At 33.4% G+C, this 18,381-nt stretch overlaps 1 protein-coding gene across 2 annotated transcripts in view; it reads left to right on the forward strand.

Annotated features, from left to right (window-relative positions):
• CWC27 (CWC27 spliceosome associated cyclophilin) overlaps window positions 1-18,381 on the forward strand; it is a 194,075-nt gene that overhangs the window by 9,582 nt on the left and 166,112 nt on the right. For both annotated transcript variants that reach the window (XM_069492058.1, XM_069492057.1), the window contains exons 3-7: window positions 3,328-3,440; window positions 5,687-5,830; window positions 7,269-7,367; window positions 8,015-8,118; window positions 9,985-10,054. In XM_069492058.1, the coding sequence (XP_069348159.1) occupies window positions 3,328-3,440; window positions 5,687-5,830; window positions 7,269-7,367; window positions 8,015-8,118; window positions 9,985-10,054 (530 nt within the window). The remainder of the gene's footprint in view (window positions 1-3,327; window positions 3,441-5,686; window positions 5,831-7,268; window positions 7,368-8,014; window positions 8,119-9,984; window positions 10,055-18,381) is intronic.

Raw genomic sequence — 18,381 nt, forward strand, 5'->3', positions numbered from 1 at the left:
TTTATACATAGTAGATAATATATATATTATATAATAGTTTTGTGAGCCCAGTAAGAATATAATTAGGAAGTCATAAAGAAAACCCTGAAATAAAAAGGCAACATCACTGAGAGACTTAATGGGAAATAGGAAAAAGGAACAAGATGGTATAATTTTAAAATTTGAAAACACAAGTAATAAAGACCTCTTTCACGTACCTTTTCCCTCACAGGTAATGTATCTCTGAGTCTTACAGATCCTGCTTCCTAAATAGTTCTTGAATCCGCACATCTCAAGATAAGCCATAGTCATGTTTTGACTCTTGGGACAGTAGTTACAACTGAGTTCTGGCTGCTCCCCCCAATCTTGTCTCTTTCTATTCTGTCCTCCATACTGGGAGAGTGAGTGATCTTTTGGAAAAGCAAACCTGATCATGTGCTCAAAAAATGTTGATTGACTTTATTATGGATCTAAAGGAATATTTTCATTTTATGATATACGCTGGAGTGTTTTTTATATTCAAATTTGAATATGAGTTTGTAGAATTTGAGTGAAAATATTAGCTTGACCTCACATTTATATTGAACTTGAATATTTATAGGTTGCTTTCACATTATCTTATTTAATGTTCAGGTCAACACTGTGAGTTAATTTATTAGTTTTATAATTAGAAAATTGAGTTTAAAGTTGTACAGCTAGCAAGAGGTAAGACTTAGAACTCCTGACTACTACATATAGTGTTAATCTAACTGGTGAAATTGTTACTTAGAGATATAGAAGAGACACTTTTAGATTTCTTGGTTTTTACAGTTTCTATCTGTAACCAGAGGGAACTTGTCTATACTAGGGAGGTCTTGTAAATATAGACCAACTGTCTGTCACTGAAAGAAAGGACTAAAGAAAAAAAATCAGCTGGTCTTCCTTTCTTCTTTTTCCAATGTACTTTGTACTGGATACAGTTGTTAGATTACAGATTACATTTTTAAAATACAGATTTTATATCCAGTTATGCTTTGCAAGTGCAAATAATTATGAGGGTACCTGCAAGCCACTATAATAGGTACTTTATGAATTATGTCAATAATTCTATCAGTACAATGCCTGGCCTACAGTTGGTACTTGATAAATATTTTTCATTGAATGAATTAGGTTGTATTTGTTGCAACTAATAGAAGATTCAACTAAAATGATTTAAATAATAAAAACATCATCCTGTATAACAAGAAATCTGGTATAAGTTCTGTAGCTCAATAAAGTCTTTAGGGAACTGTGTTCTCTCCATCTTTCTGCTTTGCAACCCTCAGCATGTGACTACACTCAATAATTGGCTCAGCCACAACCTACTTCGTTGCTGCTTGTTTTTTGTTTTTTACAACAACAATAATGGCTTCTGTTTATTAAGCACTTCCTTCAGGGTTAGGTATACACTCTACATATATTTTCCTCTTTTACTTACCTGACTAGTATAAGTATAAAACTAACTTCAGTGATATAGTAATGAAATAATTTCTTTCTTTCCACTTAAAGAATTTTTTAAAAAACTGAGATGAAATTTGTATAATATAAAACTAACCATTTTAAAATGTACAATTCAGCAGCGTTTAGTACATTCCCTAAGTTGTGCAATCAGTACCTCTATGTAGTTCCGAAGCATTTTATCTCCCCAAAAGAAAACTCTGTACCCATTAACTAGTTACTCCCTATTCTTCCTTCTCCCACCCTTCCAAGTCCCAGGCAACTATTTTTCTGTTTTCCATCTCTACAGATTCACCTATTCTGGATATTTCATATAAATGTAGTCATACAATGTGTGACTTGGTGTCTGGCTTCTTTCATCTAGCATGTTTTTGTGGTTCATCCATGTTGTAGCATGTATGAGTATTTCATTCCTTTTTATGACTAATATTCTATCATATGTATATACCATATTTTATTTATATATTTATCCATTGTTGGGCATTTGAGTTATTTCCATGTGTTGGCTCTTATGAATAGTGCTGCTATGAACATTTGTGTACAAGTATTGGTTTGAGTACCTCTTTTCAATTCTTTTGGAGATATATATCTCCAAAAGACACACACACACACACACACACACACACGCACACACACACGCCCCTAGATGTAGAATTGCTGAATTATATGGTAATTCTAAGTTTAACTTTTTATATCATTTTTTATTTGTACCAGCAATGTAAGAGTGAGTTTCAATTTCACCACATTCTCACTAGCACTTGTTATTTTAAGATTTTTTTTTTTTATGTTAGCCATACTAGTAAGTGTGAAGTGGTATCTCTTTGTGGTTTTGATTTGCATTTCCCTGAGGGCTAATATGTTTAACATCTTTTCTTATGCATGTTGGTCATCGTTGGCACTTCTTAATATAAACTCTTCTTTCCGTCAAACCCTAATTCTTGCTCCCCACCAAATTTTTTGCTTATGTCTTGCCTCACTGAGATGCCATGCTTCTGCCCCACCTAAATTTTCTTTTTTTTAATGAGGTCTCCCTAATGATTCTAAGTTCTAGGTAATAAGTACTATAGGAGATTATATATGATCTCTCCTGTATGTTTATGACTTTCAAATTACATATTTGGAAATTATATGTTCTAATTATGTATTTTCAAATTATATATAAATATAAATGCTTTCTTTCAATCATTTAGCAAACTGATTAAGAATCTAATTGGACTCCAATATGTATTGTGTTCATTATTTGTTTTATTTATTGAAAGTTTCTTGAGGAGAGTGCATTGATGGTCCTAGACCTATAATAAATAAGTAATTTTGATATATTGTACCTTTGTGTATTAATAAATTAATTTTCTATGGGGAGAAGAGGAAGAAATAGGAAGTAAGATATTCATCTCCACCAAGGTTTCTCAACATTGGCAGTATTGACATTTTGGGATGATAGTTCTATGTTGTGGGGACTGTCCTTTGCATTATGGGGTGTTTAGCAGTATCCTTGTGCTTTGCCCTTTGGATGCCACTGGTATCCCCAATTTGTGATAATCAAAAATATTTCCAGACATTGACAAATGGTCTCTGGAATACAAAATTGCCGCTCTTCCTCCTAGTTGAGAAACACTGATCTATACCAAAACTCTCTCTTTTTTATTTTGAAAACTAATACAGAGTTTGAGAGAATCCTAGAAATAACATCAAACAACAACCATGGTTTCTGTAGCAATGTGTGCTGTTTTGAAAAGTAGATATTTTATAAGAAATAGAGAAGAAAGGTTTTGGAGCCTATTTAATATTCTGGGAAATTAATCTTGTGACTCTAGTGGTATTAACTCTCATAACTATAGATAACTTTAGACATTGATAAATTTTTTTTTTCAGCTTATTATGACAATACCATTTTTCATAGAGTTGTGCCTGGTTTTATAGTCCAAGGAGGAGATCCTACTGGCACAGGGACTGGTGGAGAGTCTATCTATGGAGCCCCATTCAAGGTAAGACTGAAATTATTATTATTATTGTTACTATTATTTGCAGGTCAGCTTGGATTGCTTAATTGAAAATGATTGTGCCCCATAAGAAGAAAAAACATTTCACATTAGTATATAAAATTAGGTGTCTGTCACACATTTAGAATTATATAGGCATAAGAGCAACATTTAGCCTATCCAGCATTCTTTCTCATTTGTCTTACGGCAAGTTTTTATGCTAGATTGAATTCAGGCAGAGCTAAAGGTGGTAGTGGAAAAAAATGTGATTCAGAAAAAAGACTATGTAGCATATTTCCTGATGTCTGACTGTATCTAATCCCTGAAACTCAGTAAAATATAAAAAAAAACATTTTTAGAACATTGCATATGCTATCCTATTTGAAAACATTCTATTTTAAACTCTATATGGAATCTGTAGCAGTCTGCTTATGCTGCTATAACAAAATAATACTGACTGGGTAGCATAGACAACAGGAATTTATTTCTCACAGTTCTGGAAGCTGGGAAGTAAGTCTAAGTCCACGGTGTCTGCCAACTTGATTCCTGGTGAGGTCTCTCTTTCTGGCTTCTAGATGACTGCCTTCTCTGAAGATCTCACATGAGGAAGAGAGAGAGCGTGCTCTTGTGTGTCTTCCTCTTCATATAAGGACACCAGCCTTATTGGATTAGGGCCCTACCCTTATGACCTTATTTAACCTTCATGGCTTTTATCACCACCTCACAGACCCAAATATAGTCACATTGGGGGTTAGGGCTTCAACATATAAATTTTGAGGGAACATAATTCAGTCTATAAGTAGAATTTATTCTAAATTGTACACAATAGATCTTTGCAGCACAAAATGCATGCCACAGTGGAGGATCATAAGGAAAACAAAAAGAAGCAACATAAAAAATGTTAGAAAAAGGTGTATTTGGTAAAGAATATGTCAATTATTTCTTAACTGTCAAAATACATCTAAGAAGAAAAAAGAGCTAACATCATAGTTAAGATATTAAGAATAGTGGGTTTAAGTAAAAACTAAAAGTTGTGGTTACTATTAATCTGATGGTACCAATATCATGTTCTTTGCGTAATCATTGATAGCTCTTAAAACATGGGAGTTTTTGAAAACTTTGTGTTTATACTAATGGGATAGAATGTCTGGAGTTTCTTCTCATCTTTTGCAGAATCACTGTGTGTTTCTTGAGAAAAATACTTGAACTGTTTGCTTTAATTTCAAGATGGTGATGGCCTTAGAAAATGTGAAATGGTTATAGAAAAGTCTCAGATGTCACTGTTGGGCTATTTTATATTTTACCAAGTTGAGAGTTCTTATGATTTTAGGACCATTCTTTTATTCTTTTATTTGGTGTAATATAATATCTCTTTTTGATAATTCCTTCCTAACTTGAGATTTTTGCTTTATTATTTTCAGGTGATAGAATTATCTTGTTAAGTTTTTCAATTAGGTCATTTTGAATATAGTGTACAGAATTGTGATCCATTGAGTTCAGATCTCTTGAGAATTATTTATAGAGGAAAAATAACCTTTTTGTGAAAAGCATTGATTATATAACATGGCTCCATTATAAATGAATCCAGTATCAGGTCTGGATGGAAATTCTATTAAGTAAAAGACTAATTATATGTTAAGTAGCCCTATCATAGCAAGAGTACCACCTTAGAAAGACTTGCTACTGCTCTTTTAAAAACTGGCAAATAGAACCAGTCCCAGTTCAGATTTCAACATAGGACTTTAAAACATGCGTAAAACCACGTAACACAATCATAGTAGATTCCTTGAATTAAAAAAGAGGAAGAAAGCAATTGTTTCATGACATTTAGAGTGGGATGGGAAGGGGCAATAGTTGAAGATTCTGCAATGGTTCAAAGGTGGATTTCTTGGAGAAATAATAGAAGATTTTAAAAGCTTAGATGACTTTGAGGATGAGAATAGGGAAATGACTCTTAGAAATCCATTCCCCTTTGAGTGCCCTTCCTCTATGTGTGAGTAAACAGTTTTCCACAAAATAGGCTATATTTATGGTTGAGTATATTTAGAATATACTTACAGGCTAGTGAATTCAAGTTTAATAGCATTGAAAGAATAGTAAATATTAGATTTGATTATACTTGAAAATCAATTAAATGAAACTTCACCATTTCCGATTAGAAGTTGTATGGGACCTTGTTGGTCAGCTGAATAACTGAATATATGAAGGGTCTTATAACTGAGGACATTCATTAAATCTTTTTTATGCTTTAGGATGAATTTCACTCACGGTTGCGTTTTAATCGGAGAGGACTGGTTGCCATGGCAAATGCCGGTTCTCATGATAATGGCAGCCAGTTTTTCTTCACACTGGGCCGAGCAGATGAACTTAACAATAAGCACACCATCTTTGGAAAGGTTAGTGTCCAGTCATCTATCTTAAACCTACGGCTTGGATTTTGGTTTTATATTATTCCTTAGGCTTCTATGCTACATTACATAGGAGTTGTCTTTGTAAAAATATTCTCTAGGATGTTTATTTATTATTTGCAAAAATGGTGGAATATATTCCTGTTATAGTGGACCATGAGGAACCACCTGAATTCTCAGTCATTAGTTATGACTTTAATGTTTTCTTTCTTTAAAATCATACTAATGGTATTAGCTACTATACTACTCAGCCAATATTGTTTTTACATTTTTAGAAGTATACTTAAGTAATAAAATTTAGTAATTAAAGTTCATTTTCTTAGTAATGAGTTCCCTTAAGTTTAAAGTGAAAGTTGTATTGACATTGAAACTTCTTACCGGAAATATTACTTGGAATAGTACTTATTTAATTCTGCTCAATTTAATGTCATATCAGGGAATGTCCTTTCTATAGAATTTTCAATAATTCTCTTTAAAAAGAAATTCTAAAGGGTTTCTTCTCCCATTCTCCCTTCGTATGTTTTAAGTTTTAGGCATATTAGACTTCACTAGTGTATCAGCTCCCTCTGCTGGTTCTGTAGGAATTGTTTCCCCATATCCTGGGCAAAACTGGATTTTGTGACGATGAAAAGGGAAAAACAAACTTAGGCAGTAGGAAAACTGGTGTTGTTTTAAAACTCTTGGGAAATGTTGAATGAAAGGAATCACACTAAAACCATGAAATGCAATATTGTTGCTTAATACTTAACAACGTGGGTTAGGAAACATGCATTAGTGCATTCTTTTGAGCCACCTTAACACAGCTTTCTGATGTTTGTAGATTTTTACCACCTATTATCTTTAAAAAATAAGAGTATCTAGTAAAATGATATTTAAGTTGCCATTCTGCACCATTTTTTATAATTCATATTATATAACTTACGTATTAGAAGCAACACATAGCATAGTGGTTAGAAGTTAGAAAAGCCTATTGGCTCTATGGCTTCTTTAAGCCTTGATTTTCTATCTGTAAGAGGAGGATTAATGATAGTTTCTACTTTTAGAATGTTTGTGAGGATTAAATGAGATAATGTCCACAAAGCACTTATCACATTGTTATTATTATTTGCTTATTTTATCCTAAAGTCTAAATTTGTTTATAATGTGTTGTCATTCAGTAGGAGGTTATTAGCATTATGTTTTTATTTTCAATAAAAATTATTATTAAGTATATATTGGAAATTTCCAAAAAAGCTTAATTAGAGATTGAACTTTATCCATGCTTTTCCCCTTAAGATGAAATTATTTGCGTTATTTAATGCATATATTCTTACATAATAATATGAAATTCCCTTTATTTATTTAAAAAATATTTTCATAATTCCCCTTTTAATTGAAAGGATGAATGCAATAATGTGAAATTACATTTTATATTTTTATTTGATAGGTTACAGGGGATACAATATATAACATGCTGCGACTGACAGAAGTAGACATTGATGATGATGAAAGACCACGTAATCCACACAAAATAAAAAGTTGTGAGGTAGGAGCATGATTATTATGAGATACAGCACTTAAATTGTCATTTTAAGAGGAATTCATTGTTAGTATTTTTAAACTATTAGGTGAAGGAGTTATACTCGATTAACATCACAACTCAGATTTTATGTCTGTTTAGGCACAATTTCTGATTAAGAAATTTTTTTTAATTAAAGACTTTGAAATCAAAATGAAACTTTAGCTGTTAATCCAATAAATGAAAAGCTCAACTCACAATGGAAAATTAGAGGAATTAGGTTTATTTAGCCCAAAGAAGTGACTTTATAGGTAATTTAAGAGTGATCCTTCATTAAGGAAGCAATATCCTTAAGAGCATTTGATTTGGAGTCAAAGCACCTGAGTTGGTCTACTTAGTATGTGTCATCTAAGTTTTCTTAAATATTTTTCCGTTTGTAAAATAGGGATAAAATATCCCTCACTTCATAGTAGTACATAGGATTATTGGAAGAATCCAGTGAGGCCGTGTAAGTGGAAGCACTTGTCTAGTATAAGTGTATCACTATACTAATAATGTTAATGTGGAGAAAAAAAATGTAGACTCTAATGTCAATGCAATTTAATACTGTTGTTTTAGTTTTTTGTGAAATTTTAAAAAATGGAATAATATTTTTTAAATATTTCTTTTCATAGGTTTTGTTTAATCCTTTTGATGACATCATTCCAAGGGAAATTAAAAAGCCAAAAAAAGAGAAACCAGAAGAGGAAGTAAAGAAATTGAAACCCAAAGGCACAAAGTAATCATAATAGAAAGATTTTTCTTTAGCTTGAAAAGCAACACTAATTCATTTAGTTTACTTTATTTTTTGTAGTAATTGTTTGCTAGCAAGGGAAAGGCAAGTTTGAACCAGGAAAATGTCAGAATTATGAGTGTGTGTTGTTTTCTAAATGAGCACTTCTTGTAATCAAGTACAGTATATCTCAAACTTAAGCTACAAATGTATCATCTCTGTTGTCCATATGAAATCTGTTAATAGATAAATATTTTATGATCTCTATATCAGTTACTTATTTTAATGAGTTGTTGAGAAACTTGTTTTTTGCTTATTTTAAAATTAATGTTCACTCAGTATAAAGAATTTGAAAAGTAGAGAAAAATAAAAAGTATTTTTAATGACTGCATGATTGTATAATTTATTTAACTTTTTCACTCCTTTTTTGGGTGCTATTAAAAATAATCATAAATATTTTTAAACATAAAGCTATTTCATTCGGTTATTTTGGACTATTTTCTATAGATAGTTTTCCCAAAAAATTATTTTTTAAATAAATTTCAGTATTTTATGACAATATTCTGTATTATTAATATTGTTTGTTTTATTAAAATAGTACAGAGTTAGATTTCAACTTACTCTTTTACTGAATTATAGCATCCTTATTAGTGACTTTTTTATATTAGTGACTTACTTATAACTGTTAGATTTAGACAATTTGGGCTATATATAATCCTGCCAAACCCAATTAGTAAGAAGCAAAGTTTATTAATCTTTCTGAGCTTCAGTTGACTCTTCCTGTAAAAGGGAGATTATATTAATAATAAGTACAGCACAATACCTGGTTTTATGAAGATTAAATGAGAAGGAACATGTGAAAATACCCAATAATGTAGGTGTTCAATGCATATTAGTTTTTTTCTTTGATATGATATAAAATAAGTAAGTTAAGTTGCTTTTATAAACTGTCAGACATGAGCCAGACACTTTAATAAGCACTTGATCCCTGTGGAAAAATAACTTCTTGTATGGCTATGTATTTGATTTTCTTTTATTCTTTGATTTATTTATTTTGACTAATTTATCTCTGGATGAAAGGTCAGTCACTGTATTCACACACAGTATTTCATCACTATGATTTATCTTGGCAATAAACTCAAGAGTTGTTTTTCTGTGTGTTTTGTTTTTGTTCATAGCAAATATGTTAGGGATGATGTGACGGTCATTCCTTGCACCTAGATTTTGAAAAAAAAAAAACCTTTTTTGTTGCCAAATCTTTAATCTTTTTAATATTCAAGAGAGTTTTAATAACTTGTTATTTATCTTAGTTAGGATTGCTTTTGTTTGAAGGATCAAGGGAGACAAACTTAGATTTTTCTCCCCATGGGCTATTTTAGTTATTTATTACTTATATATTTTTGTCTGACATTTTTGTGTATCTTATTAATTTTAAAATATTAAAACATTTTGCTAAATATTAAATTAATTGCTTCCTATGTATAGTACTCTCAGAGATATATATTTGTTTTTCAGAAATCTCCATTTTGCTACCAGTTTTGATAAATATATTAATAAAAAGCTTAATTTTTTTCTGTCATGCTTGACTCAGTATGTTTAATGCTAATGATCAGGATGGATTTTTGGTCATTAGTTTAGTATAATATATGAAACACTGGTGGTCTGAGGCCAAAACCTTAATATCATACTGAAAATATAGATCCTTAGTATACTTTTGCTGAATACTAAGTAATATTGTCATTTTTAACAGTTAGAATATATTTCATCTTATAAATTCTGTTCTATTGTTTTGAAAATAGCGTAAGTTTTGTTTAACTTTTTCTTTCTAATTTTCGTTCATGGTTTTTTCCTTTCTTCCTTTTTTTTAACTAGAAATTTTAGTTTACTTTCATTTGGAGAGGAAGCTGAGGAAGAAGAGGAAGAAGTAAATCGAGTTAGTCAGGTAATCTCTAATGTTTGTTCAGATTAATAAGAGAGATTAGGGTCTATAGCTTACTCATTATTTTATTTCCTGCTGTACCTGGCACAGCATATTTTACATGGTACACACTCAAAGTGCTCATTGAATTGATTTGTAAAATGATTTGTGGTCAGTAATATTTGCAGCTTCTGAGATGATTTTCCCTTTTAAAATTATGGTATTTATTTATTTTTAATCTTGGCATTTTTTATCAGTAGAACTGGACTTGAAATTTTTCAAATCGTTCAACTTTATGATTCAGATTTTAATTGCTATTTGTTCAATTGGTTTGATAGATAATATGGTTATTATTATTACAACAAGCAGTCACGGACTAAAACTCTTACATTCATTTTAATGTTATTTATACATATTTTGTTTATTTTATTAATTTTCATCACAGCCCTTTGAAATGTTATTATTATCCTCATTTTACTCATGAATAAATTCAGATATAGATAGGTTATAATTTGCTCAAAGTCATATAAGCAGTAAGTATCTGGGAGTTGAACCCAGGTCTTTCTAACTATAAAAACAATGTCTTTGGCTTATAGATTGTCTCCTGGCCTTTTACTCCACCAATCCTTCCCAGGCTTTTGAGTATGGTTTTCTTTAATATCATTTGCATCATAATACTCACTGCAGAAACACTTACAATGTCTTGCCATTGTTTAGAGCAGTGGTTCTGGTATGTATACTCCAAGAAAATCATCTTCAATGGTTTTTACTCTCAAAGTTCTGATATGCCTTAGTTTCTTGAAAATTAGTGAATGCTGAGGCCCAAAGGACTAGGTTCAAAGTCTTTGTGATAGTGATTAAAACTCTAACCTTGCACTGTCTTACTTGCTCAACATAGTCATCTGTTTCTTACCTACACTAACAATAATGTTGACTTAAAAGCACATTATTATTACTGTTTACTTTATCCATGTGCTTCCCTTATTAGCAAGCATGGTTTTGGTAAGCAGTCTGGACACATAGTAAGCACTGTACTTGTACCCCTTGTACTGAAACTGAATTAAAACTGGCAAGTATAAGAAATAATTTGGTCATAATTTTTTCTTGCCTTTTACAGTATCCTTGAGTGATCTATTTGATACCATGGATTCAATTACCACTTATCTGAACACCAACATTCTAAACTCTAGGAGATAAGGTTGAATATTTTCTCTGGGCTCTTATCCCTCATTCTGAGTTGTTTAGGAAAGTCTCTACTTTAGATGTCAAAACTAAATTTATTTTTATATAAACACCTCCTTTCTCTATTCCTTATATTGACTGTTACGTCAATATCTCAGGAGTCATCTTCTTTAGATGTCAATGCATTGTTCATGATTCAAATTTGTGCCTCATCAAAATGAAAGATTTACTGTATGTCATGATTCTGTGGGTATATTTGTGAATGTTAGATTCGGAAATTTCCACAGTTACCTTTTGTTGATGTTTTCTAAAGATGTCAAATTTCTTTGCATACCCATGCCTTCCCCATAGTTCCTCCACCTCCATTTTTACATTTGCCTGGAGTGTGCTCTCTCCTTTAGTTGGCTACTTTTTGTTTTTCCTTTAAGATTTAGCTCTACTGTCACCTCCCTTCTGCACCAAACTCCCACCTAGGCTGAGCTACGTACTTCTTTCCATCATAATCTGTCTATGGCCATCAAAGTGCTTATCATGCTGCTTTATAATGATTTATTTTCTCGTCTGCTAATTATGCTAAATATTTAGTTTAAGTTACCCTATAACAAGCATGTGATATAGACATTATTTCTATTTTGCAGATAAAGAAATCAATACTTAGAAAGGGTTAAATCGCTTATCCAAGAGCATATAATTAGAAGGTGGTGGAATCCGAATTTTGAACTTAGGATTTTATAGCTATTTAAGTCTCTATTATGATTGTGAATGCTGCAGAAGCTGTCTCCTTTAAACCCAAGCCATCTAAAAGGCTGGTGAGATATTTCACTGGTAGCCTAGCATTCTGACAATAGAAGGCAACTATCCTCAGTACAGTTGGCCCACTGCCCTTCTCTAACTCCCACAGGGTCCTGGATGGTAGGTCAAGCAGCCTTGGAGAGCAAAAGCAAGAGAAAGTAGTTTTTCCATCAATCTTTTTGTTGAAATTAAACTTCTGGTCTAAAGTAAGTTTTGTTCATAATTACTTTGAAATTGGCTTCACTAAGAAATTAGTTTGAATTTTTTCTATTTCTAACAACATGTGTTAAATGTTCAAAGCTTCTTTTCCTTCTGCTTTCTGTTGTACAAAGTAGAAAAAATGAGATGTGTAAATTGTACTGAATATTGTGAATTTATACTCCAAAAGCAATTTGTGTTTGCTTTAAGATCAAAATGTGCAAGGATACCACCACAGATAGTACTGGCTTGCTCTTTATTTTCTCTCTTAAACCTAAGAAACACTTCAAATAATTTGGAAAAACTAGGTAAAATCTTTCTTCTCTGCCAAGAAAATTACAACCCACACACAGTCCATTTTGAAATGAGTATTATTATCCTAGTATTATGTCATCATATTTTTCTCATCTGACTTTTTGATGATTTGCTTTGTGATGAAATTACCATCAAGGGCTTGTTTCTGACTTTCACATCTGTATCTCTAGGCTGGCCTATTCTTTTTTTCTCCAGCTCCCTACCGGACACCTCTCTATTTGAACATCTCACTAGTTACTCAAGCCCTGGCCAAGGCTTAACTCATTATTTTTTCTTCTTCCCAAACTTCTCCCTGTTCTATGCTTTGGTGTCAATATGCTCCAAAGAAGAACTCATTATATTCAGTTATGACTTTTTTCTTATTTTTTTTCTCTGCACTGTCTCAGCAGTTTTTCCTCCAAGATATATCTCAAATCCATTTTTTCCTTTTAGTTTATTTTGCTACTACCCTTGTTCAGGCCTTCATTATCTCTAGCCTGGACTGTACAGTAGTCTACAGTCTGGTCTCCTATCTCCCCTCTCTTCTTTTCCTTCCTTCCTTCCACTAACAGAGTCGCCTAACTAAAGCTTAAGATGTTAATACTGCTCTCTGTTGATTATATTAATGAGGCCAAATTCCTGGACTATTATTTCAAGCCTCTACTTTCATGATTCCCCTTCACCAACTCTGCCCTTTAGCCTAGTACTTAGTAAACTTTGCTGCTCATAAAAATCATTCATGGTACTTTTTAAAAATTAAGATTCCTAGCGGGCCGGGCACGGTGGCTCACGCCTGTAATCTTAGCACTCTGGGAGGCCGAGGTGGGCGGATCGTTTGAGCTCAGGAGTTCGAGACCAGCCTGAGCAAGAGCGAGACCCCACCTCTACTAAAAATAGAAAGAAATCATATGGACAGCTAAAAATATATATAGAAAAAATTAGCCGGGCATGGTGGCGCATGCCTGTAGTCCCAGCTACTCGGGAGGCTGAGACAGGAGGATCGCTTGAGCCCAGGAGTTTGAGGTTGCTGTGAGCTAGGCTGACGCCACGGCACTCACTCTAGCCTGGGCAACAGAGTGAGACTCTGTCTCAAAAAAAAAAAAAAAAAGATTCCTAGGCCCCATCTCAGACCCAATGAAGCAGAATTTCCAAGGGAGTTGCCTGGGAAGCTGTACATTTAATGAATTCCCTTGGAATTCATACTAGGGAGATATAGGAAACACTGCTTTAACAGACAGATCTGAATGGTTTGAAGTTCTATGTATATATGCTTGTCTTTTTCCTATTTTTGTGCATTTATTCATGTTCTTTTCCCTACCTGAATGTCCTATCCTACCTCTGGATGGTATTTTCAACACCTAAAATACCATCTTTTCTAGATGTCTGTTCCAGTTTTTCTTGATCTTTTTCTTGGCTAACCTCTGCCTTTCTTGTAATACTTTATATTTGCCTTTTAAACACATCTTTTTTGCTTTATTACCAAAGAAGCATATGACTGTGTTCTCATTGTATACTGCACCAACATTATAACTTTCACTTTTTGACTTATTAATTGTATTGAGTCCTGGGCTGTGAGCTCCTTGCAGGTAGAGTCTCTGTCATCTTTGAGTGGCAGTGTGTAGGAGTAGAAATAGCATGGATTTGGGATCATACAAACTCATATTGAAACTTTGCTTTCCACTGGCACTCTGTGACCTTGGATAACTTGTCTCTCTGAGCCTCAATTTTCCTTTTTGTAACATGGAAATAATATGTACCACTTAGTGTTGTGAGATAAGGATATGGATAGTCCTTATTTTGATATATTATGCAAGTTTGAAAAATGTCTTTGAAAGTCAAATGTTTTAAAATAGAACAATATATAATATGTTATAATTGGTATTTTAATCTCAGAGGGTTAAAGAATATCAAATAACATCTAACATTATCATAATTATTATGTAGAAGCTCATGCTCTCATGCCCAAGCAATTTATAAGGCTGGTAAGAAACTTCACCAGCAGCTCTGTTTTCTTGGGTAGGGAGCCATAAGCTTCATACAACTGGCCTACTGACCTTTCCGAGCACTCCATAGGGTCCTGGATAGTAGCTTGAGCAGCCTGGGAGAGCATGGGTGTGCACCACTACATTATGATCCACCAACAACTCATTCTCCACATGTGAGTGGGTCTTGGCACACTGCAGAATCTCTGGTCTACAGATGGTAGTAGCTCTTATCTGCTTTATGTATTGGATTAGTGGACAAGTTTAGTTTGAGAAAATAGAACAACAACAACAAAATTGTTGGAATTTACTGGCTTAGAGGAAAGGAAATTGCTTTAGACTACATGAGATAAATTCTGGAGAGAATTCAAATAGAAGTATATTTTTGTTTATTTTGCTTATATACAGTTTTTTACACTATGAATACCCCAAAATACCTTGGTAAGAAAAAAGAATGCTAATCTGAATATTGGAAAAGTATGGCTAATAGAATATGTCTCTTTAAAATTAGGCCTTACTATTTTAAAATCTATGAAATAACTACAGCCAAAGCCAAATAAGTGTCTTTTATAATGACTAAGAAGAATTTGCAGTTTCAGTGGTTGTATGAAATTAAATATTTCTAAAGGGCTTAAAAATAATTGGTTCATTATTCATTTGCTTATCAAGTTTCTTTTTTCAGTGACTCCCCAGTGTTAAGCTTTATTCCAGAACCTGTCTGACTGATCACAAGTTAATAATTGGTAAAGTCTGAATTGAGACTTTACTTTATGTGAAAGGAAAAACAAGATGGAGTCCCCTCTGGTATATGGATTATCAGTGTGGGGTTACAGACACTCCTTCACCCCACTCATTTATTCATGACAAGGTGCCTCTCCCACAAGGGTTAGCTTTCCTTCATTATTTATTTCAGTATCTTTCTACTACCTGATAAAATCTCTTTAGAATCATAGAATTTTATAGCTCAAAGGGATCTAGTCCAACTTCCTTTCTTTATAGGTGAGGAAACTAAGACTCTGGTTAAGTGACTTGCCAGGCTGACTTCATTTCCTTTTTGATAGGATTGCATGATAGGGGTGCCACAATAATCATATCTTGAGTTCAGAAAAGCACATTGTCAGACTGTCTCATGATATTCTGTGGACAACATGAAGAAATGTGATCTGGGAGATAGTACAGTCAGATAGATTTATAGCTAATTGAATACTTCTGCCCAGAGGGTGCTTTGTTGTCAACCTGTGCCTGATTATTTGAACCAGTCAGTTGAAATGTAATAGGAGTACATGTAAATTCTGTACTTTAGTGCAGTAAAATCAGCTGAATAGATATGACATAATAGTCTCTGAGGCCTAGCTGAATTAAGAGTAAGATTTCTGGAATAAGGAATTTAACACTCTGCATTGTTTGGATCATATTTGCAGCAATTTTTTCAGTTCTGAACACATTTTAAAAAGATATTGACACACTAGATGCATCCAAAGGAAGGGAGGGTGTGAGGAGGATGGGTATGATGCCAAAAACTCTCTTACATGGAGAATATCTGAAAAACTGGATATACTTTGAAGTAAAACTAAGTGAAACTATGATCCTAGGCTTCAAATATTTGAGAAAAGCTTTTATGTGGAATAGCTCTCCCTTTGTGTTGCTTTCTTAAACAATACTTTATTCAAATGTTTGTCTTGGTTTAAAATTTACTCATGAATCCTTATATATAACTTATACAAATGTCAGAAAATATTTTTCAAGTAAAAGCTTACAATCAGACAAGTAGTTTTTATGAGGCAAGTTAAATGGCAGCTCTGTTATAAAAGTATATCAATAGCTAGATTTTAATATAGTCACCAATTTAGTACACTTCCACATTCACAGTGATACACATAGTATTTCTCTCACTACAAGACTTGTTAACATTTTATCTCAAATCCAGAGTTATAGAAGGGCTTTTTTCTTACCCAGAAAATGTTATATTGGTAGACAGATTTACCACTTTTGAGGATAAAGTAAGAATGTTTTGTCCTATTCTAGTTTATCTTAGGAAGTTAAGCTTTCCCCAAAAGTTGGCAGGTTGGGTGGACATGGCAGGGAGAATGCTCCTCGGTCATTGGCAGAGGTGGTCAGAAGTGTTAAAAAGTCTAATTTATAAAATGTTTCTGCCCCATCAAATTATATTCAACTTTAATTTACTTGTCTTTCTAGTTGTTTACATTTAGCTAATTTTTAAAAAATATTAACATATTTTACTAGTTTTATATTGCTGTTGTAGCAAATTGCCATAAATTTTGTGGCTTGAAGCAAAACAAATTTAGTGTCTTGCAGTACTAGAGGTCAGAAGTCTGAAAATAGGCTTCATTGGGCTAAGTATCAAGGTGTTGGCAGGGCTGCCTTTTTTCTGGAGGCTCTGAGGAGAATCCCTTCCCCTGCCTTTTTCAACTTGTAGAGACTCTGTATTCCTTGGCACGTCCCCTTCCTCCATGTTCAAAGCCAACATGACTGGTAAAGTCTTTCCCTCACTGCATCACTCTGAAACTGACTCTCTTGCCTCCCTGTTTCAATTATAGGTACTCTTGTGATTATATTGGAACCATCTTGATAATCCAGAATAATTCCCCATCTCAAAATCATTAATTTATATGAATGTTTCCCTTTGCCATATAAGGTAACATATTCACAGGTTCTGGATAGTAGGAAATGGACACCTTAGGATGCCATTATTCTGCTTACCAGTCTATGTCTGAACTAACTGTGTGGAGTATACCTAAGAACAGGACATGTTTGTAGTTCATTTGTAGTTCTAGAAGATAGAACTAGGGTTGGCTGGGTGATTGGAAATCACACACAGATATTTTTTTCTCTAGTCAGAGAATTTTCTAGTAATGGAAACCATGTAAAAAGAAATGGGTTTTGTGTGTCTGTGGTGTGTGTGTGAGAGAGAGAGAGAGAGAGAGAGAGTTAATAAATAAGCTGTCCTTTTAGGTGTTGAGACATGGTTGACCAGTCAGGTCAAGGAGATTGCTGCACTGGGTGGGAGAATAGATTAAGTGGCCTCTAAAATCCCTTTTTTAACCATTAGGTTTTTCTGGTTCTATGCTGAAGGTCTCAGAATATATTATTCAGGGTTCTCCAGAGAAACAGAACTCATAGGCCAATAGGATATGAGAGAATATGAGAGAGAGAGAGAGAAATACATTTACTTATACCAGTCTATCTCTCTTTATTTATAGGAATTGGCTCATGCAATTATGGGAGCTGGCATGTCCTAAGTATGTAGAGTAGGCCAGCAGGCTGGAGAGTCAGGGAATAGTTGATGAATCTGAAACCTACAGGCTGGAGACTCAGGGTTTCTGTGTTGCAGTCTTGAGGCAGAATTACTTCCGGAAACCCAAGTTTTTTGCTCTTAAGGCCTTCAACTGATTAGATGAGGCCTACCCACATTATGAAGGGTAATCTGGATTGTCTGGATTTAAATACTAATCACGTCTAAAAAAAATTCTTCCATAGCAACATCTAGACTGGTGTTTGATAAACAGCTGGATACCGTAGCCTAACCAAGCTGACTCATAAAATTAACTATCCACACAGGAGTTAGAGATTGAGCCCCAAACCTTCCAGCTTCTTGACCAGTGTTCCTCTGTACCACTATGCCTCTTTCTTTTCTTTCTCTCTTTCTCTCTTTGTCTTCCTCTCTCACTCTCACTCTTACTCTTTCTTTCCTACGTGTACAGTTTTGCTGCCTCTTTATTCTTGGGTATGAAATGCCAGATAATAATATAATTTTTCTACATCGCTTTTGATGTTCATTCTTAGATTCTGTTTGCAGACAGTTTTGAATTTTCTGTGGAGCTCCTTACACCGAATTCATTAAATATATTTAGTATTTTGTTCAGCAGCTAAACCCTTTAAATA

This window comes from Eulemur rufifrons, chromosome 17 (assembly GCF_041146395.1).
Source record: "Eulemur rufifrons isolate Redbay chromosome 17, OSU_ERuf_1, whole genome shotgun sequence".
Lineage (NCBI taxonomy): Eukaryota > Metazoa > Chordata > Mammalia > Primates > Lemuridae > Eulemur > Eulemur rufifrons.